Here is a 22,916-nt window from a genome sequence, read left to right on the forward strand (position 1 = left end):
TGAGAGACAAGTTACACTGGCAAACCCAGATGTTCTGCGGAAAAGCTGTTTTGGTAAACCTGAAATGTCATGTGCATAGTATAAGGCACAACATTGTAAGATTAAAACTTTCTGATATCTATAATAGACATCCTGCACTTTTCTTCAAAAACTCCTGAAGATCTGGGGCCGTGCTTATTGCCCAGACTTCTGGCCAGGTACCCGTGATCTCCAGGCAAGCACCACTTTGTGGTGTTAACATGATGCCAATACAGTTGATTTCTTTGGTGGAGCAGGGCGTTCTAGGCTTCCAGCCCCACCACGCTCAGCCCTGTAGACTGCAGCCTACAAGACTTCAGCATCCCAGCGCAGGTGGCGCAGTCAGATGTTCGTATTAGCGGAGTATTTTTTTTTTTTTTTGCTGGGTGCCTCAATATTGACTATGGGAGCATTAATTCTTTCCAAAGGGGTTACTTTTTTATGGGCTCACTCAAGGGGCATTCTATTCGGGTTCAGGGGAGCAATTCTTGCCCCTTGCACTAGCAACCCATGCTATGCCATTGACACTCTATTTGAATAGAGCAGTGCCAATACACAGAAGTCTCAGAAACATTAGTTAGTTGTTGCTATTCTTGTCGGCATCAATGTCTTTGATCCATGCCACATACAGCGCTATAATCTCCTTCTAAAGAGCTGCAATATCTTATTGTGCCTGTTGAAATCCTTTAAACCGTTGCTATAAGAACACGATACAGTGGCTGTTAAAGTGTTAATGGTCAATGAATTGTCAATGGACCTTTTAAGGTCTCCATGAATTGATGGGTTGAGAGGAGGTGACAGGGGAGAGGCATACAAATCTTTTACTGTAGATATAGTATATGTTGCTACTCTTCTGCATTAGTGAGGCCCATGACAGTACAATCAACCCTTCATTAACTCCCTGTCCGCTGCTAACCCTATCACAGTTAACTCAGCAAAGCCCACAAGTGAGAGATTCAAAAATGTCATACATTGTCAAAAATAATCTGTAGGCGCCCATGCCAACACTGTGAAAAAGGAAATATTCAACATTTTTAATATGCTGGTCACATAACAAAAAAAGTTATATTTGGCCTTATTTGGATCTAGTGTTACTTGTCCTTGAAGGTTGTATTTCATTTACCCGACTATGTAGAAGACGGCATATTACAGCGTGTTTCCCCATGAAACTAGTTGGACAAGTGTGACTTTTATCATAAAGCCAGTTCTGCTGAACACACATCAGTTAATCCAGAATGAATCTATGTAACGTGGTCTGTGGGGGTCAGATCTTCAGCGACGTCTTCGTGCTCCTGACGCCAGGCTTCAGAGGGGTCTGATGTTTGTGTAATACTCCCTGTGTGTGTGTGTGCATTTTGTTTAATTGCCTAAGAATGTGCTGACAGACGCTCACACTTTGCTCTGCCCGCGCCTTTTTATAATCGTGTTGTGGTTAACACCGTGAAAACTGGAAAGCAGATTTAATTTTATCAGCAGCAAGGCCTTGGGTGGAAATAAGAAGTATCAAAGCGATCTTTAAATGCAATTAGAGCCGGGATAGAAATAAAACGCCAGGATATTGAGCGACCATTCACGAGCGGCACAGGAACACAAGCGGCACATGGAAGTGGATTTTCTTTGCATATACTTGATGCAATAGATGCTGAAATACCTGGTAGCCGTGCATACACTAAATATCTCAAGCCAAGAAATTGTCTGTTCGGCTAATTTCATAGAACTGTATAAAAAAAATCATCTGTTTTTCATGCAAAAATAAATGATTTTTCATCTATATGGCTTTCATTTTAATAAATCAGCCAAAAAAAGGGGTTATTTGGTACTTAAAGGGGTATTCCCATTTTCCAGATTCTATCCCAATATGTTGTAGGTGTGATGATATTAGCAAATATCTCCAATTAGCGAATCAGAAAAACTATACTACATTTCTATGTCGCTTCCCTCATGTGCCGGACCTTAGGTATCCATGGTTATGGCCACTGATATAGTGAGTTAGATGCTAGTGGTCATAACCATGGATACCTAAGGTCCTGCAATGCCCTGCACATGAGGAAAGCGACATAGCGAATCAGAAAAACTATGCTAATTGGAAGTATTTGCTATTATTAATCTACATATTGGGATAGTATCTTAGAGATGGGAATACCCCTTTTTACACTTCTTTTTTTTTTTTTTTTTTTTTAAATATGGCTCAAAGTCCTTATGAGCAGGTAGATGCGAACTACCTTCCTGCTCTACCCTGTTACGACCGCCCCTGGTGGTGATGCTTTTACTTCCTGTGATGTTACGTGGACAGAGCAGTTCCTTCTTTCGCTCTGTCCTGGCAACAGGGTGCTGACATGTTGACTGACAGCCGGCTCACCGCTGCATTCTCTCCGAATGTTGTCCATGTGAGGTCACTTTTATGGACAGCACTCCAATTGAAAATTATGTTTGGGTGAATGTAGCCTTTAGAGGGGTTGGTTCTGGAGACATCCAGGATACGTGGATGTCTACTGTGCATGACGAGTTGTAAAACTGTCGTACGGACTGAAAGGTACTGGAGTGACAAACTAGCACATTTCCTTATATTGTCATGATACCTGACCTCTGCCATTTTTGTCACCCCAGTATTGGCTTCTACATTATTTGAGGCCGTTTTGGGGAGTAAAGTGATTGTCCATCATACAATGTTAGGAAACTAGTGAAGGTTCCTTTCTTACTGTTCTTCCTGCAGAACAATAGTGTCTTACTCCTGTTTTCCACCTGCATCCTCTTGTGCTGTACGGAATCAGGAGCGATGAGCCATAATTGGTAATAAGCTGCGGGCAAGTTGAAATGTAAAATAGGTTGTGATATTAACCCTTTCCTTTTTAATGGTCTCAAATGCATCCCGTGGTTTAGAATCTCAGAAAATGCAGCTGGGCAAAGTATTGGTCCCTCACTTCTATTTATTTTTCAGGTATCTTATGACATGGATGGATTCTGTGAGCGGAATCGGGATGTGCTATTTACTGACCTCATTGAGCTTATGCAAAGTAGCCAGTTGTAAGTATTCCACATCAGATCTCCCCCCGAACAGACACAGCCCCCATACTGTGTCAACAAATTCTTGTCCCATGCAGCACTTGTAGAGTCTTGTTCTGACTGTCCTGTTTTAGGCCAGTCTCACACATCCAGATAATTCCGGTACCGGAAAAATCTGTACCGGAATTGTCCGTGTCGGTGCGTTTATGTGGCACATCAGTGTGGCACACGTGTGCCCACTGGGTACCACACGGAGCGTGCAGGAGACAGTGCTAGAGATAAGCGCTGTCCCCTGCATCTGGTGCTGAAGCCGCCATTCATATCTTCTCTCCAGCAGCGTTTGCTGTAGAGAAGATATGAAAAATCCTTTTTTTTTCTGTTTTTTCGTGTTTAAAATAAAGATCCCTGTCCCCGCCCCCCGCTGTTAATGAAATACTCACCCGGCTCCCTCGCAGCGTCCTGTCCTGGCCGCAGCTTCTCCTGTATGAGCGGTCACGTTGTGCCTTCCATTACAGTGATGAATATGCAGCTCCACCCCTATGGGAGGTGGAGCCGCATATTCATGACTGTAATCGGTGGCCCCACGTGACCGCTCATAGAGAAGCTGCGGCCAGGACAGGACGCTGCGAGGGAGCCGGGTGAGTATTTTATTAACAGCGGGGGGGCGCACAGGGGGTGGGGACAGGGATCTTTATTTTAAACACGAAAAAACAGGATTTTTCATATCTTCTCTACAGCAAACGCTGCCGGAGAGAAGATATGAATGGCGGCTTCAGCACCACGTGGGGGGGACAGCGTTTATTGTAGCGCTGTCTCCTGCACGGCACACAGACTGCACACGGACAGCGTCCGTGTGCGGTACGTGTTTTACACGGACCTATTGACTTTAATGGGTCCGTGAAATCCGTGCGCTCCCACGAACACTGACCTGTCTCCGTGTTTTGCACATGGACACACGGTCCGTGAAAACACGCTGACATGTGCAGAGACACATTGATTTTAATGTGTCTACGTGAGTCAGTGTCTCCGGTACGTGAGGAAACTGTCACCTCACGTACCGGAGCCACGGACGTGTGAAACCGGATATATATATATATATATATATATATATATATATATATATATATATATATATATATATATATATATACATACATACATACATACATACATACATACATACATACATACATACATACATACATACATACATACATACATACATACATACATACATACATACATACATACATACACATATATATACACACACACACACACACACACACACACACACACACACACACACACACACACACACACACATTATATTTTATATCATTTTTTTGTTTGTCTTTTTATAGAAGCCTTCTGGGTTTCTAATATAAACATGCTTCAATCGGGGGAACTTCACAGCTCACCTCCACCCGCTCCCTTCAGAATGACAATCTCCTATTGTGGATGATTGATCTAGTATTATTTCTTTTTATGTAGAGCTGTTACCTGTCATTGTCATCTTGTCTATGACATGGTTAGTCTTCTGCACAGAGCAAGTGATTCTCTCTAGTATAAAACTTGGAGGCCAGCATGAGAACTGCAAGATTTCATTCTTAAAAGGTCTTTTTAAAAATTTTCCATAACACAATCTATATTTAACATTTTTTTTAAAATTTACCTGAAGCAACCGGAAACTTTCTGTAGACATGTTGCCTTTAATAGTAGGCTAGCTCATCGGGGGAGTTCTAATGGTTTCTAATAAACCATCTGTTGCGTGTCTTGGCTTTGCTCCAAATTTCCTTTGATTGCTACAATAAATCACAGCGTATTTTATACCTACTGCCCTGACTGCTGCAATTGTTGGATTGATATATAGTTTACAGTGGAATACTGTCGGATCCTGTAATATAACGTTCTGGCTCGCAGGTTTCATGCTTTCACGGTTTTTCATGAAGGGGCGCTACTTTAAATGAGCTCTGACCTTTAGTAGTGGTGGAAAACACGGCTGTTCGTCTCTTAAATGCCGCTGTCGGCAATTGAAAAGGCATTTACGAGCAGCGATACAACCTGGATGTTCGTCTGATTTCTTCTATCAGAACGACCAAAGGTTCAAGGTCCCGAAGGGGACTAGCAAAGTACCGTAAATAGTTTTATTTTTATTTTTTTTTTAAATCTCTTCCCTTTTTCACCAGTTAACAATAAGGAAATGTATAAATACACATTTGGTATCAACATGTCCATAAAAGTCTGATCTACGGTATCTAAGTTATACAATTAACCCAATCTGTAGGGCTGCCGTCACACTCGCAGTATTTGGTCAGTATTTTACATCAGTATTTGTAAGCCAAAACCAGGAGGGAGCAAATAGAGGAAAAGTATATTAGAAACATATGCACCACTTATGCAAAAAAAAAAACCTTAAAACAATTGTGAAATAGTGTTTTTTTTTTTTTTGTTTTTCCACAATTTTACTTCACATGAAATTTTTTTCCCATTTTCCAGTAAACCTTATAATAGTGATGTCATTCAAAAGAACAACTAGTCCCATAATCTCTCATATGGTTTTGTAAGTACGGTAAGAAACATTATGCTATGGCACTTGGAAGAAAAGATGTACAGGTATTGCAGGACCTTAGGTATCCATGGTTACTACAACTGATATAGTGAGTTACTCGTTGCTAGTAGTGATAACCATGGATACCTAAGGTCCTGCAATGCCTGCACGCGAGGATAGAGACATAGCACATTAGAAAAACTATACTACATATCTAATTGGAGGTGTTTGCTTAATCTTATTACACCTACTACATATTGGGATAGGATCTTGGACATGGGAATACCCGTTTAAAGAAGTTGTCCACTGCTTGGACAACTCCTCTCATGCCCTACGCTTGGCCGTGATTAAAATTAAAAAATCTCACTCCTCCTCCCGTGCCAGCGCCGTTCTCTTGATACGCTCTCTCCTGTAGGCTCTCGTGCGGTTGTGTGACACGTGAGCCTGGTGGCCCAATCGGCACTGGCATCATTGTTCTCCCCTTCTGTCACATTGAACATGAAGTCTGAGATCAGCCCCAACCTGGACGTCCGCTTAATGTTCAATTTGTGAGAAGGTGGGGCCAGTGACACCAGCGCTGATTGGGCGCCGAGGTCACGTGTCACAACAACCGTACGAGAGCCCCAGTACGAGTGCTGACACCGCTCTAACGGCGCCAGCACAGGAGGGGAGCATAGGCTTTTTATTTTTTGGGAGACAAATATTAGATCAAGAAGGGGTTGTCCTAGTAGTGGACAACCCCTTTAAGGGTTAAAGCACCATCTTCACTAAAACACCTTGACTTTTTCTTGCAAAACCCACTATTCACCATACCTTTTGACTATCCATTTTTTTGCTTGCTGTTCACCAAGAGAGTTGTTGACAGTTAGGCTTCCATTGCACGACCGGTTCTTTCCTTCTGGATTGTACATAAAACCACAATCGAGAGAAAAATAGCAATTGTGGTCTACAAATAGTCTGAGAGGTTATTTTCCCAACAAAGTCTTTGAAAAAAATGACTGCGTGTTTTGACAAAGGAGTGCCAGAAATTAAAGGAATACTCGGTAAAAGCTGTACAGAACCTCAGGTTCTCCCACAAGCTAATCTTTGACAGTGCCCAGCTGTTATTTATGTCCGTGGACAGATGAAATTTGCCATGGTTCGGCCTTCCTGACGGTTAAGTCAGCCGGTGGACAGCGCCAAGAAAATGTATTTGTTCGTGAAAGATCTGACTGGCTCCAATACTGTCTGTTTTACATGTTTGTTTCAAATATCCTGCTAATAATATCTGGAATCACTTTGTGCTCTGCTAGTACAGCATTCAATCGTGTGTTTGAGGACAGGATTACAGGAATTTTGCACTGTTGTCGTCATTTCCCATCTAACATTCTTGAACCTCTCCAATTCAACTGGCTGCCCAGTTAATCACCCTCTAACCTGGTGTGATATCGGATATTCGCAACACATGCATGAGGTTTGGGAGGGATAGCTTGATCAGCCGGCCGTTATTGAAAGTACCTTTACATTTTATGAATGCTAATTAGAGTAAATGTTTGCTGTTGTTTTTAAAATTCTTAATTGCAAGTTAATTAGTGGGGGATCTGGGTTGTGAGAACCTACCACCCTTCATCCCTCGATTGCTCAAAAAACGCCCCTACAAGTGTATAGTTCTGGAAATTGGAGCGTACAGATGTAGTAGAAAGTCTATGCTTTCTGCTGCATCCATACTCCGATCTGTGTGCACTCCGATCTCTAGAGCTGCTCGGGGCGTTTTGGAGCAATCTGTGTGGATCTCACTACCAAGACTTCCACCAATGAACTTGCAATTTTAAAGGGATTGTCTGGTCTAAAACTACAAATCTGCAGTCATTCTATGACTGTAGACTTGTGATCCTCACATAGCGCGCTCTCCGGATTCTCTGGCATCGGGAACAGCAGTGATCGCAAGTATGTGATATGCATACTCCCAGTGGATGGGTGCAGCCTCGCTCAATGCAAGTGTATGAAGTGTGGCTGGATACAGTCCAGTTGGAACGTAGCCAGGAGCATGCATCACATGCCTGCAGCCATGTGCCCGCCAGTCCTGACACCAGAGATTCTTCACAATTTGAGGATTCACACGTCTGGGGTCATATAGAGTGACTCCAGACTTGTAGTTTTAGACCAGACAACACCCTTTAACTGCAAAAACATTAAACATATAAAAAATGACAAATATTTAGTTACTCAAGTTAATTTTTTGACCTTTCTCAGGCCTTTCATAAAAGCTTTATTTCCTGAAAATCTTCAAGCCGATAAGAAGGGTCGTCCAACAACGGCAAGCAGTAAAATCAAGGCAAGTTTATAAAAGTAGGATCTAAATAATGTAGTGATAAATGTCACATTTAGATTTTTGCATAGAGCTGAACAGATTGTAGGAAACATGAGTTTCTTCTCACTTTAGGCTGCTTTCTGTTGGTGCCTATGATGTTTGCTATTGCTAGATTAAGTAACTATAAAAAGTTCCTCTTGCTCTGCCCATGGGGTAAGTGAATCCTTATCTGTGTAGTATTTTGCTCATTACCAATTTTTTTTTTATTCTTAAAGAAACAAGCCAATGACCTGGTGAACACCTTGATGAAATGTACCCCACACTATATCCGCTGCATCAAGCCTAATGAAACCAAGAAACCTCGGGACTGGGAGGAGAGCAGGTATGTAGCCACTCATTATATAGGTAAATCATTGTACACTTTTCAGTCCAACTGTGGCATATTGCACAAAGGGCAAACTGCTAGGTGCTTCCCTCTAACACCTTGAACACTGACATCTTTATCAGGGTGGATTAATGCATTATTTGTATATCCCTGGCTGGGGTCATTAAGTTACTTATCTAAAATTAGTGCTTAAAGTTGCATTCTTTTTGGCTGCTGTGATAGAAATCTAAGTTTCTAGACCAAATTCCCTAAATCATTCTGGAAAATGGCTTGTCCAAACTATACGATGGAGCACTGTATGGTCCATCCTGTAGATCTGCTGTGACTCGGGTCTCATGGCATTGGGTCATGAGTTTGGCATAGACTTGGTAGAATTTGGCACGTCTCTATGGTATGTGGAGAACTTTGTGTGTTCGTGTAACCTAGACCTTTTTAAACTATTGTAATCCATGTCTCTGATTTATTTTTTCAAAGGGTGAAACATCAAGTAGAATATTTGGGTCTGAAGGAAAACATCCGCGTCCGCCGAGCAGGATATGCCTACAGGAGGGTGTTCAAGAAATTCCTGCAGAGGTGAGGATGGCATTCCTCTGCTAATTGTGACACACAAGTAAGGTCTGGAGAACCTGCCAGGCTTCCCTCTCTGGTTACATCATTCATGGGTCTAACTAGAAACGACAGCTTTTCACGAACCACTAAGCTGTAGACTTTTCTTTTGCACATCTGTTTTTGTATGAGATATATGATCAGTTATTGAGTTCTGAATACTGTGCAAGTTGATGAGGCAATATCTTGTGGTCTCATAGACTTCTAAGTAGTAGAATGGTGTCATGCTAAGGGAATGGGTAAAGGGAATCTGAGAAACTCCTCTCCATAGTGATGCAGAAATACTGCATTTGCTTAAATGTTTTATGAATATCCCATTGAGATAACATTTTTTTTTTTTTTATTAATGGGTCTCATCGATCTGATATTGATGATCTATCCTAAGGATAGGCCATCAGTATAAAGTACCAGAAAATCTCCAGAAGTAAGACAAATGTATCCTGCAAGCCCTTAAGAATTGATCTTTGTCATTTGGATAGCATTATTGTTTTATTTGTCCGACACCATTGCTGTGCTTCAGGAAAATGAAAGCTCTTTACTTCTGTAGTACTGCTGTCACATTACCTGTATCGGTGTCAGACCTATCATTGGTACAGCCTATGCAGCCACACAGGGGCCCAATTATACCTCCCAATGTTGGTGGAATGGTGCAATATGCTGAGCTATTTGGAGCATATATTGCCTTCTGTCTGTGGACCCTGACCTGTATTCGGCGTGCCTTCTGCAGACTGAGTCACATGCCCGTCACATAGAAATAGATGACACAATATTGGGACCTCCAATGTCGTGTCATTTTTTGTGAGATTTCAGTGTTTAAAAGGTAAGTGCACACAAAGACTGTCCATCACTTCATGCTTTCATTGTTAGTGTGATCTGTGAAGTCATGAGGAATCTCCACCACACCTCTGTATGCTATGCAGTGTATGGCTCTCTCCAGATGGTCCATCAGGTTTAGTAACATTCAGTTGCATCGAAATCTTCTCCTGGCATGTGACTTTCAGGAGAGATTCTACACCCAGCACTGGTGTCTTTCCATCCTCAGCAATGTGATTTTTCACCCTAAAGGGGTATAAACCTGGGACCCTTACCAATGAGTACAAGGGTGTTGTGACTATTGTGCTGACTCATGGCCGGAAGTCTCTGTAGAGTTTAACCCCTTAAGCCCCGAGGGTGGTTTGCACGTTAATGACCGGGCCAATTTTTACAATTCTGACCACTGTCCCTTTATGAGGTTATAACTCTGGAACGCTTCAACGGATCTTGGCAATTCTGACATTGTTTTCTCGCGACATATTGTACTTCATTTTAGTGGTAACATTTATTCGATATAACTTGCGTTTATTTGTGAAAAAAACGGAAATTTGGCGAAAATTTCGCAATTTTCCAACTTTAAATTTTTATGCCCTTAAATCACAGAGCTATGTCACGCAAAATACTTAAGTAGCATTTCCCACATGTCTACTTTACATCAGCACAATTTTGGAACCAACATTTTTTTTTTTTTGTTAGGGAGTTATAAGGGTTAAAAGTTGACCAGCAATTTCTCATTTTTACAACACCATTTTTTTTTTTTTTAGGGACCACATCTCATTTGAAGTCATTTTGAGGGGTCTATATGATAGAAAATACCCAAGTGTGACACCATTCTAAAAACTGCACTCCTCAAGGTGCTCAAAACCACATTCAAGAAGTTTATTAACCCTTCAGGGGTTTCACAGGAATTTTTGGAATGTTTAAATAAAAATGAATATTTAACTTTTTTTCACACAATTTATTTCAGCTCGAATTTGTTTTATTTTACCAAGGGTAACAGGATAAAATGGATGCCAAACGTTGTTGTACAATCTGTACTGAGTACGCTGATACCCCATATGTGGGGGTAAACCACTGTTTAAGCGCATGGCAGAGCTCGGAAGGAAAGGAGCGCCATTTGACTTTTCAATGCAAAATTGACAGGAATTGAGATGGGACGCCATGTTGCGTTTGGAGAGCCCCTCATGTGCCTAAACATTGAAACCCCCCACAAGTGACACCATTTTGGAAGGTAGACACCCTAAGGAACTTATCTAGATGTTGGGTCAAAGTGGTCACCAAACAAGTGCTTCACAGAAGTTTATAATGCAGAGCCGTAAAAATAAAAAATCTTATTTTTTCACAAAAATGATCTTTTTGCCCCCAATTTTTTATTTTCCCAAGGGTAAGAGAAGAAATTAGACCACAAAAGTTGTTGTGCAATTTGTCCTGAGTGCGACGATACCCCATATGTGGGGGTAAACCACTTTTTGGGCGCATAGCAGAGCTCGGAAGGGAAGGAGCGCCATTTGACTTTTCAATGCAAAATTGACAGGAATTAAGATGGGACGCCATGTTGGTTTGGAGAGCCCCTGATGTGCCTAAACATTGAAACCCCACACAAGTGACACCATTTTGGAAACTAGACCCCCTAAGGAACTTATCTAGATGTGTTTTGAGAGCTTTGAACCCCCAAGTGTTTCACTACAGTTTATAATGCAGAGCCGTTAAAATAATTTTTTTTTTTTCGCAAAAATTATTTTTTAGCCCCCAGTTTTGTATTTTCACAAGAGTAACAGAATAAATTGGACCCCAAAAGTTGTTTTCCAATTTGTCCTGAGTACGCTGATACCCAATATGTGGGGGGGAACCACTGTTTGGGCGCATGGCAGAGCTCGGAAGGGAAGGAGCGCCATTTGGAATGCAGACTTAGATGGATTGGTCTGCAGGAGTCACGTTGCATTTGCAGAGCCCCTGATGTACCCAAACAGTACAAACCCCCCACAAGTGACCTCATATTGGAAACTAGACCTCCCACGGAACTTATCTAGATGTGTTGTGAAAACTTTGAACCCCCAAGTGTTTCACTACAGTTTACAACGCAGAGCCGTGAAAATAAAAAATCCTTTTTTTTCCCACAAAAATGATTTTTAGCCCCCAAATTTTTATTTTCCCAAGGATAACAAGAGAACTTGGACCCAAAAAGTTGTTGTCCAATTTGTCTCGAGTACGATGATACCCCATATGTTGGGGTAAACCCCTGTTTGGGCGCACGGGAGAGCTCGGAAGTGAAGGAGCACTGTTTTACTTTTTCAATGCAGAATTGGCTGGAATTGAGATCGGACGCCATGTCGCGTTTGGAGAGCCCCTGATGTGCCTAAACAGTGGAGACCCCCCAATTATAAATGAAACCCTAATCCAAACGCACCCCTAACCCTAATCCCAACTGTAACCCTAACCACACACCTAACCCTGACACACCCCTAATTCTAATCCCAACCGTAAATGTAATCCAAACCCTAGCCCTAAATACATTTTTTTTAATTTTATTATTTTTCCCTAAGGCTAGGTTCACATTGCGTTAGGGAAATCCGTTTAGCGCGAGCGGATTGTGCTAACGCAATGTCTTTTTAGGTGTCGTGTTTAGTGGTCGCGTTAACGTCCCCGCTCTGGAAGATCGGGGATCGGACCCATTAACGCAATGTGAACCTAGCCTAACTAAGGGGGTGATGAAGGGGGGTTTGATTTACTTTTATAGCGTTTTTTATATCGGATTTTTATGATTGGCAGCCGTCACACACTAAAAGACGCTTTTTATAGCAAAAAAGTTTTTGCGTCTCCACATTTTGAGACCTATAATTTTTCCATATTTTGGTCCACAGAGTCATGTGAGGTCTTGTTTTTTGCGGGACGAGTTGACGTTTTTATCGGTAACATTTTCGGACACGTGACAGTTTTTGATCGCTTTTTATTCCGATTTTTTGTCAGGCAGAATGACCAAAAACCAGCTATTCATGAATTTCTTTTGGGGGAGGCGTTTATACCGTTCCGCGTTTGGTAAAATTGATGAAGCAGTTTTATTCTTCGGGTCAGTACGATTACAGCGACACCTCATTTATATCATTTTTTTTATGTTTTTGTGCTTTTATACGATAAAAGCTATTTTATAGAAAAAATAATTATTTTTGCATCGCTTTATTCTGAGGACTATATAACTTTTTTATTTTTTTGGTTATGATGCTATATGGCGGCTCGTTTTTTGCGGGACAAGATGACGTTTTCAGAGGTACCATGGTTATTTATATCCGTCTTTTTGATCGCGTGTTATTCCACTTTGTTCAGCGTTATGATAATAAAGCGTTGTTTTTTTTGGCTCGTTTTTTTTTTTTTTTCTTACGGTGTTCACTGAAGGGGTAAACTAGTGGGCCAGTTTTATAGGTCGGGTCGTTACGGACGCGGCAATACTAATCATGTGTACTTTTATTGGGTTTTTTTTTTTTTTTAGATAAAGAAATGTATTTATGGGAATAATATTTTTTTTTTTTTCTTTATTTAGGAATTTTTTTTTTTTTTTTTTTTTTTACACGTGTGGAAATTTTTTTTTTTTTTTTTACTTTTTCACTTTGTCCCAGGGGGGGACATCACAGATCACCGATCTGACAGTGTGCACAGCACTCTGTTAGATCGGTGATCTGACATACAGCCGGGCAGGATTAGAGCTGCAGCTGCAGCCTGATCCTGACCCGGAAGTGCTCCCTGCAGGACCCGGATGCAGCCCGGCGGCCATTTTGGATCCAGGGACTGCAGGGAGAAGACGCTCGGTACACGGTGAGTACATCACCGTGTACCGATCGTCTCAGGGAAGCCCGCAGGGAGCCCCCTCCCTGCGCGATGCTTCCCTGCACCGCCCGCACACCGCGATCATCTTTGATCGCGGTGTGCCGGGGGTTAATGTGCCGGGAGCGGTCCGTGACCGCTCCTGGCACATAGTGCCGGATGTCAGCTGCGATAGGCAGCTGACACTCGGCCGCGCTCCCCCCCGTGAGCGCGGCCGATCGCATATGACGTACTATCCCGTCACTGGGAATTAAGTCCCAGGTCACCTGGACTGGATAGTACGTCATATGGGATTAAGGGGTTAATGAAGGGGGAGCTCTAGAGAACCCCCATCGATCAGGCGTTTATGGCATAGACCTCAGATATGCTATTCATTTTTAAGTTGGGAATATTATATCAACATGTAAAGATTAAATTGTAAAATTTCATTCACACGAGTTGATTCTATAGTTTTGCCTACAAGAACTGGGTTTGTGCTGGGTTTTATACTAATCCTAATTGTTTGATAGGTGGCTCAGTATTGGACTTTTTTTATTTTCTGCAAAAAAAAATAAAATATTAAGAGTCTTGTGTCTTGCAAGTTGGAAAATAAGCACTTGTAGGTTTGGACAGCTTACACTCGGCACCTATGCTGTTGATCAGGATTAGCGTAAAACTCTGATTCGGTGACCTCATTCACGTCCTAAAAGCTGTAAAGGAAGAGGTTGTGCGTAAGAACCTGGCAGGACTGGAAATGCGTGTTTCTCTATTTGCTGTGATTTTCTTCTGACAGATTCCTGGCAGCGCTGAATAACCAGAGATGTGAATAGGCAATTCTGTGCAGTATTTTTTTATTTGCATGTAAAGATCCCAGTGACTGACTGGTGTGTTCAGGTGTCCAGTCGTAGGAAACCTAAACTTAATGTCTAAGATTTCTGTCCAGAAACCATGCAAAGAAATGAAAACTAATCACATTTTCTGCCATTGTAGCTCTATTGTTCCCATAGATGTTGGATCACAGCAATATTTGCAGACTAAAAATGAGAAGCTGTGCTTTATAGATCAGGTATCACACAAAATCAGATGTTGGTATAAACCCAGCAAAGGAAGTGAGTAGAAGAAATATATAAAATTTTATTGTTATTATACCAAACAAATATATTGTTATATAATAGTGTTCCTGGGAGAAAACTTGGTGCTATGGAGCTATGACCCTTTGCCCCGACGCGCGTTTTGAGGGGCGTTTTCTTCCAAAAGCACACGATGAGGTAAAAACCTTTCTTTAATATTTACAGCATCATGTTTAGTAATGCATGGTGTTTTCTATGTGATATTTCTATACCCTTTGGACACAAACCACAGTAATTAAATTAAATATCACACTATGATATCAAGTATCACTGTCATGGGTTTTGGGTTCACACAACAGTGTGCTATTAAAAGTAAAGGGGCATTTTTTTCAGTATAGCATTTCTACACTATGAATTCCCTGATTATCATTGCCACATAAGCACTCTAATTATAAAATACATATTGCAAATGTACAAATATTATGCGTTTTTCTCAAATTATTTTTCAAATTATTGTATATATTTGCGATTTATAATGCTCACACTTGTGATATAGCACCAGCTACTGCAGGATGCTTGCTATAAATTCTAAAGTGTAAAATGCAATATGAGAACCTATATTGGCTATACTGTAAATTTTGTATCTGTTTTTGGATTGCCTTTTGTCATTTACTATAACTATATTATGACATATCAGTATATATATTACAATATTTGATTCATATTTTTCAAGGACAGTATGCCCATTTTTTGAATTTTATCAATTACTTATATTTAATATTTAGTTTCTTTAGGAATTTGCCGGGAGAATGTGCCGCCAAGCATAATGTTTCAATAATGATATTCAATCTCAATTGAAGGAGCCCAATCTTAACATTATAGAGACAGTCTGCCATTTGATCCTTTTGGTTTACCTGTTCCTGCTATTATACTTGAGTCTTTTTCCCTCAATTTTTTTTTCGGCATGTTTTCTTCATTTTATAGATTTTTTTTTTTTTTTTTTTTAACTATGGTATTATTGGTATAATAAAAATATTATTTAATCTACTTCCCCTCAATTCATTTTCTGGGTTTATACCAATGCCTGGTTTTGTGTGATATGAAGTGCTGCCCTGTTTTAGGGTATATAGAAGACTTGTTGGTGATTAGCTTCATAAATCGGGTAGAATATACATTACCCACAGATAAGCTTCTTCTGCAGAACCGAAAATACCATTATTCAGCTAAGTCGCTGTCTTTTCTGTTCACTGTATTTAATCCTGTTATTGTAGTAATTTTCTTTAAAGTGAGTCTGTCACCAGGTTTTTGTTACCTAATCTCAGAACATGATGTAGAGGCAGAGACCCTGATTCAGGTTGTCACTTACTAGGCTGTTTTCTGCAATTGTGATAAAATCACAGTTTTATCTGCTATAGAATTACCAGTTTTCTAAATGTTGAGCTCTCTGTAATTTTGCCCAAACCACTGATTGGCATCTTTCTGTGTACACTGTGCATTGGCAGAACTCTGCCAATCATTGGTGAGAGCGGGCTTATACTTATGAATATGAAGGACTGTGGTAGCAGGTTAGTTAGGCCTTTACGGATAATCTCCTACTGATGAAACTGATTTTTTTTTTTTTAATTTTTTTATGAAAACTACAGCAGTCAGCCCAATAAGTGATACGTCACTGGCATCAGGGTCCATGCCTCTACTTCATGCTGCTCTCCTATTAGGAGGCAGAAAAATGGTGATAAAAAATCCCTGTGCCCTTCAATTGATTTCTAATTAGAAATGAGTGAAATGGCACAGTTCTTTTGAAAATAAGTAACATTGCAAATATATATATATATATATATATATATATATATATATATATATATATATAATTTCCGTCTGTAACGGAAATCCCACGTCGCCGATTGGTCGAGGCCGGCTGGGCACAACCAATCGGCGACAGGCTTTACTATTGATGCTGCCTATGCAGCATCAATAGTAAGAAGATATCATGTTAAAAATTTTAAAAAATAACAAATCATGCTATTCTCACCTTCCGGCGGCCCCCGAAGCCTTCCCCATCCTTGCGATGCTCTCAGCAGCTCCGTTCCCAGTAATGCTTTGCCAAATGACCCAGATGATGTAGGATCACGCGAGACCGCTACGTCATCACGGGTTATTGCCGCAAAGCATCACTGGGAACGGACCTGGCGAGAGCATCAGTAACTCCTGGGCTGGATCCGACGGAAGGTGAGTAATTTTTTTTATTTTAATATGGTACCCTTCTATATACTACGTGGATTGTGCTATACACTACGTGGGCTGGGCCTGTGCTATACACTACGTGGGCTGGGCCTGTGCTATACACTACGTGGGCTGGGCCTGTGCTATATACTACGTATTGATGTAAACTGAAACAGAGGGGCTCAATTGACTAATATGGAGTCAGTCTGTTTTATCATTAATTTTTTTTTTTTTCCCTGGGTTTTTTTTTTTTAAAGAACGAAAGCAATAGTGCAGCATGTGAAACTGTTTCCTTTAGAGATGGACGGACCCCTAGCTGTTCGGGTTTGGCCAAACAGTTACAGAAAAGTTTGAATACCAGAACAGTGCCCGGACCCCATTCACTTGAATGGTGGGCTCGACAATCCAGTGTACACATGACAGCTTGGCAAACACTACTTCTGATCGCCGGTAAAATCATTACCGCTGGTCAGACATCCGTGGTTCCCACACTGTCAAGACAGTGAGTCCGCAGCTGTAATCGGATGTATAAAGTTTACCTTTGGTCACTGGCGTCAGCAGATGGGACTACTGCTCCCATCAGCTTATGCCTGCTGCCGCTAATAAGTGAGAGCAGGCAGTGACTAATGGGAGTATTCAACAGCCAGGCAAAACTGACAGCTGGGGGCTGCAACCCTCCGCTTCAGCATGGCTGGTTATCAAGAATACATAATAAATAATTTAAAATCCGGCGTGGGGTCCACCCCATTTTTGATAACCAGCCTTGCTAAGGCAGACAGCAGGGTGCTGGTATTCTCAGGCTGGTATTGGGCCATATACCCTGGCCTCACTTAGGCTAATAGCAGCCCGCAGCCGCCCCAAAAGGGCACATCTATTAGAAATGCCAATTCTGGCTTTTTGCCCAGCTCTTCCCACTTGCCCTGTAGCTGTGGCAAGTAGGGTTCATATTTGTGGGGTTGATGTCACCTTTGTATTGCCCACTGACATTAAGGCCAACGGCTTGGTAATGGAGAGGCATCTACAAGATGCCTATCCATTACTACTCTTATAGTTACATGGTAAATAAAGACACAGCTAGAATAAAGTCTGTTTTTAAATAAGAAATGAAGTGTTTTGTTTTTACTTCAAATAAAAAAAGTTATACTCTCCTAATGCCCATTCCATTGAAGCCCTCGTCTCCTGTAATAAAACAAAAATGAAAAAAACAATCACACACCTGTCTGTCATTCTGCACCACGCCATAATCCATGTTTGGTATGGGTATTAAGTTTTCAACCTGGACGTTGCCAAGAGGCAACCGTCCAGGCTGAGAACCACTGGTCAATGAGCTTCTGTGAATGCAGTATCAGTGAGCAGCGGTGACGTCCTCAAGGTTACCGCCGGTCACGGAGGCTGCGTTCCCAGCCGGGCCAGTGAACTGCTGTGACCTCCCTCCGGTAAGATCCCCGCTAGCACAGGGAGAGTCTCACGGTGCAGAGGCGAGTTCAACGCAGTGAAATTCTCCCAGTGAATTCTACTAGTGAACAAGATCTACAAGAACTATTTATTCCTTTTATTTGTCAGATGTGATTTAAGAAACGACCTTTGAAGTTTCCATCCCATTCGTTTTCAGGAAGTTACTTGCCAATATCGTTTATGAACAGATGAGTTTTCTATTCCATTTTATTACTGATTATATAGTTTCCACTTTGTAATTGTTTACGGTCTACAAGACCCAAGTTTCTGCTTGTGTCGAAGACTAATGCTCTCAACAATGGTGATAACACGTTTTTATTATTTGGCACTCTGGTTTATAAACTTTCAAGGGCTTCAGTACAATTCCATATTCACATTGCAGTTTAGGAAACGTAGCCCTATTTTTTTTTTTATTTTTTTTTTTTGCAGCACAAATTAATATTGTAAAATTAGGCGGCTTAGTAGTATTAACAAGTCAGGAGTTACATATACAAGCAATATGTGACATTACAGAAGAATATATGGCTTAATAATTCAATCAAGAGGAGTAAGAGCAAAAGGTGAAAGGTGCTTGTATTTATAAGGTCCACCCATCTTTATAATAAGATGTTTTTGTTTTTTTTTGTTTCAAAGAGTGTTCATTTTAAGCTGCATGAGTGGGTCACCAGCTGGCATCTGTTTGTCCAATGCAAAATGCTGCCAAGGAAAGCACGAAGGACAGTCAGATTAACTTTACCCTAAAATCTTTTTTTTTTTTTTTTTTTTTTTTTAATCTGATTAACTCACAGCATCCACAGCATTGTTTGGGCCACGGATTCCAGAGAACCAAAGCAGCACAAGAAAAATCTTAGATTTTGAAACGGGGACATTAGTAGTTTCTTTACCGGATTGCCTTAGTAGCCAAAGCTTGTTACACATATTTATGCATCCATTAGTCTAAGCATTCAAGTGTTTCTTGCCCAATATCTGTATTTTGTATGAAAATCAGTACTGCTCATTGTGACATGACATTGATGGAAGATCTCTTGAATTGGGGTGGGCTTTGAACACTTATTTTTAATTTTTATTTTTTAAATCGAATAGAAATGTGGGCTTGTATATAATAAAATTCTAATATCAATTCTGTGACCTACAGTATATTCTAATGTATGGTAATTACTGCAAAGTTCCAATTAAACTAAAAATGTCACTTATGTAAGACACACAAATAGTGACCACCACTGATACATTGCAAGATTCATACCAAACTAAATGCTGGTGGTTTTTAATAAAAGGGGAGTTCCCAGTGTGAGAAATGTAACTAACGCATTCGCTGTAGAACTGAACTTTGTCTCCTTGCAAATACATTTGTTGCAGCTCTCACAGCTGTACTGTATTGCAACACTGGCTGCTTGTGAGGCTGAAGCACTGAAAGGAACCTGCAGATGTCTGGAGTTCGCTCACACTAGCGTACAGCTTCCGATGATTCTCATGCAAGAGAATCGGATGCTATATGCAAATGATCCTCAGCTGAAACTATGTTGCGAGCGTGATCAATGTCATTTTACTATGATCCCATTCTCTTCATGCCATAATTGGATCACAGGTGCAAAGAAGATGGAGAGCTTAATTTCTCCATCTTATCCATTGTGTGTCAGTGTATATTGGACTGCACTCTGATAACATCCGAGTGCAGTCCAATGTTTTGCACGCACCCATAGACTTGTATGGGTGCGCGTAAACTGATATATGCTGCCAATCACAACCTGCAGCATTTTTTTTTCCTTTTTTTTTTTTCCATGCCGTTCCAGCACGAGAGAAAAGGAGCTAGTCTGCACTGCTCCATAGTACAATATTGGCAGATGTGCAGTGTGACGAAACAAGGTCAAATAGCGCTTGTCTGAGTGTTACACTGTCTGACCCTAATAATTACCCACAGCTCTGTAGGCAGATAAATGATACCTTGATATCTGTAATCTGATGTCTGTTCCAGAGAGCCATATTTTTCTTAATATGTAAATCTTTAAGATCTTTTATTTTATTCAGCTTCCTATGACCTATACGCCCATATAGACGGCTTAGGAAGTTTGATCCTACTGACAGGTTTACTTTAATGTTATCTACTGGTGCTGTTACTAATATTGGAGTAGTTCTACGTCTTTTTGTTGTGGTAAAGTACATTAGTAATGAGGAAGTCTGAGGATTATGTTTACGAAGTATTGTAATTAGGTGTCATAAAATAAATGTAGCTATTGGAAAATGCCATATCACTGAGTGCATCGGGCTTCGTATAGCCTTTATTAGTCACAATAAATGGCGATTAGCGAACAAGCTCAGATAAGGTGTTATCTGAGCATGCTCCTGTGAGAAGTGTCTTCGGTGTGCTCGAATAATGTTTGAGTCCCCGCAGCTGCATGTCATAGCTGTTCGGAAGCTAAAACAACACATGCCTAACAAGCAGGCCACAAGACATGCAGCTGCAGTGACTCAACATATTATTTGAGCACTCCCCCGGAAGAAGCTGGCGGAGAAACACGCGTCGGGGTGAGGTGACGCCACGAGCACCATCGCGATCTACTTGGGAATTATTTTTCTAACACTATCGTTTGATACATCTAGATGGGTTGTTAGCATGGATTGTTATGGAGACAATGATTGTGAGATGTGTCTTTGTGCTACCATACACAAGGTCATTTCCTTTTCATTTCTCCTGGCCATATCCTAATGGTGTACAGATTAGGTGATACAATTTCATGGATTTCTTGTCTCTTAAAGGGGTCTTTACTTATAAATGTGGGCATTATATGATCTAGCATGTATTGATATTATGACTGCACATAATATGCGCACATTACTGCACAATACCATACCATTAATTTAGTTGTTATATATAGCAATTTGTTGTATACTGCATGACCCCCTTTATTTGGAATTTGATACTTTGATTATGATGTGCTCTAGCATCCCCTAAACGGCATTATTTTTTTTTTTTTTTTATATTGCTTTTATGGTGTAATCAATAAAATTTGACTTTTTATTATAATGGTTGGGATCTCTTCTTTGTCCTATATATTATTGGGTATGGGATTGGTTGTTTTATTATGATGAAGTGCCCGTAGCAGAATAGAACATATGTTGATCTCGTTTAGCATTCGATTAACACCTTATCCGAGCAATTTCGCTCACCACGAATAGTAACGTCTTCCATGCATGGCTCCTTGCTCATTGGCTAACTATCCCCAAGAAACATACCAAAAGCCATCTTTATTCTGTGTAAGCTCTTCTCTCTAATTACCACGTATCCATACTTGGTTTCAGGGCTAGTTTTATTTTTTGGGGGGAAAAAAGGCATATATAAGGCGCATGGTAAGTAGGGCCCTCTTTGCTTGTGATCTTGCCTATTGTCACATTACCATATTATATAGCCCAGCTTTTGCTGCCTATTAATGCTCCAATATTAATCCCTTACAGACTGCATATGACTGCCAGGAAGTTCTCCAGTATTACCACGACACACTATTAAATGCAGAGTGTTTCTGCATTTTTATCTATCCATCATGACTTGGAGTAGCCTATTAACACGATACTCTCCATATATTGTCACTTGCGAGTGTCATCACTATTGAATTGACACATATGGAATCCAGTTGTATGACCGCTCCTCAAATATAAGGATGACTAGATGGTGGCCCGATCCTAACGCATCGGGTATTCTAGAATATGTATGAAGTTTATTTATAAAGTTTTCAGAATAATGCAATTTATACACCGGATTTGGCCAGCCGGGCATGACTAATTAGTGAAGCGTGGTTCAAATTCCGCGCCAATTCCTGGCCAGACAGCGTCTGTCGCTGATTGTTCACGGCCGGGCGCCACGTAGTATATTGCACACACTTAGTATATAGCACAGAGACGTAGTATATAGCACAGAGATGTAGTATGTAACACAGCTCATGCAGTATATAACACAGGCCACGTAGTATAGACCACAGCGATGTAGAATATAGCACAGGCCACATAGTATATAGGACAGCCCACATAGTATACAGCACAGAGATGTAGTATATAGCACAGCCCACGCAGTATATAGCAATGTGGGCACCATATCCCTGTTAAAAAAAAAAAAAGAATTAAAATAAAAAAGTTATATACTCGCCTTCCGTCGGCCCCTGGATCCAGGCAAGGCATTTACCGAAGCTCTGGTCCCAAGAGTGCATTGCAGTCTCGCGAGACAGCTACGTCGTCATCTCGCGAGACCGCAATGCATGGACCGGTCACCGGAGCGTCGCAGGCGCCGGAAGGTGAGTATATGATGAGTTTTTTTTATTTTTGACATTAGATCTTTTTACTATTGATGCTGCATAGGCAGCATCAATAGTAAAAAGTGGGTCACACAGGGTTAATAGCGGCGGTAACGGAGTGTTATACCGCGGCATAACGCGGTCTGTTAACGCTGCCTTAACCCTGTGTGAGCGCTGACTGGAGGGGAGTATGGATCGGGCACTGACTGCGGGGAGTACGGAGCGGCCATTTTGCAGCCGGACTGTGCCCGTCGCTGATTGGTCATGGCCGTTTTGCCGCGACCAATCAGTGACTTGGGATTTCTGTGACAGAAAGAAAGCAGGACAGACAAAGACGGAAGTGACCCTTAGACAATTATATAGTAGATGATGAGAAAATTCCACATTTGTAATACATATCAGTCATTCATGCATTTGCCTAACGTGGCAC

General features: G+C 41.0%; 1 protein-coding gene across 1 annotated transcript in view; it reads left to right on the plus strand.

Moving 5' to 3' along the window:
• The window catches only part of MYO1E (myosin IE), a 198,896-nt gene that overhangs the window by 133,770 nt on the left and 42,210 nt on the right, over nucleotides 1-22,916 (plus strand). The window contains exons 15-18 of the mRNA XM_069765889.1: nucleotides 2,957-3,042; nucleotides 7,805-7,886; nucleotides 8,138-8,244; nucleotides 8,722-8,820. Coding sequence (XP_069621990.1) covers nucleotides 2,957-3,042; nucleotides 7,805-7,886; nucleotides 8,138-8,244; nucleotides 8,722-8,820 — 374 coding nt within the window. The remainder of the gene's footprint in view (nucleotides 1-2,956; nucleotides 3,043-7,804; nucleotides 7,887-8,137; nucleotides 8,245-8,721; nucleotides 8,821-22,916) is intronic.

The sequence above is a fragment of the Ranitomeya imitator genome, chromosome 4 (assembly GCF_032444005.1).
Source record: "Ranitomeya imitator isolate aRanImi1 chromosome 4, aRanImi1.pri, whole genome shotgun sequence".
NCBI classification, from domain to species: Eukaryota; Metazoa; Chordata; class Amphibia; order Anura; family Dendrobatidae; genus Ranitomeya; species Ranitomeya imitator.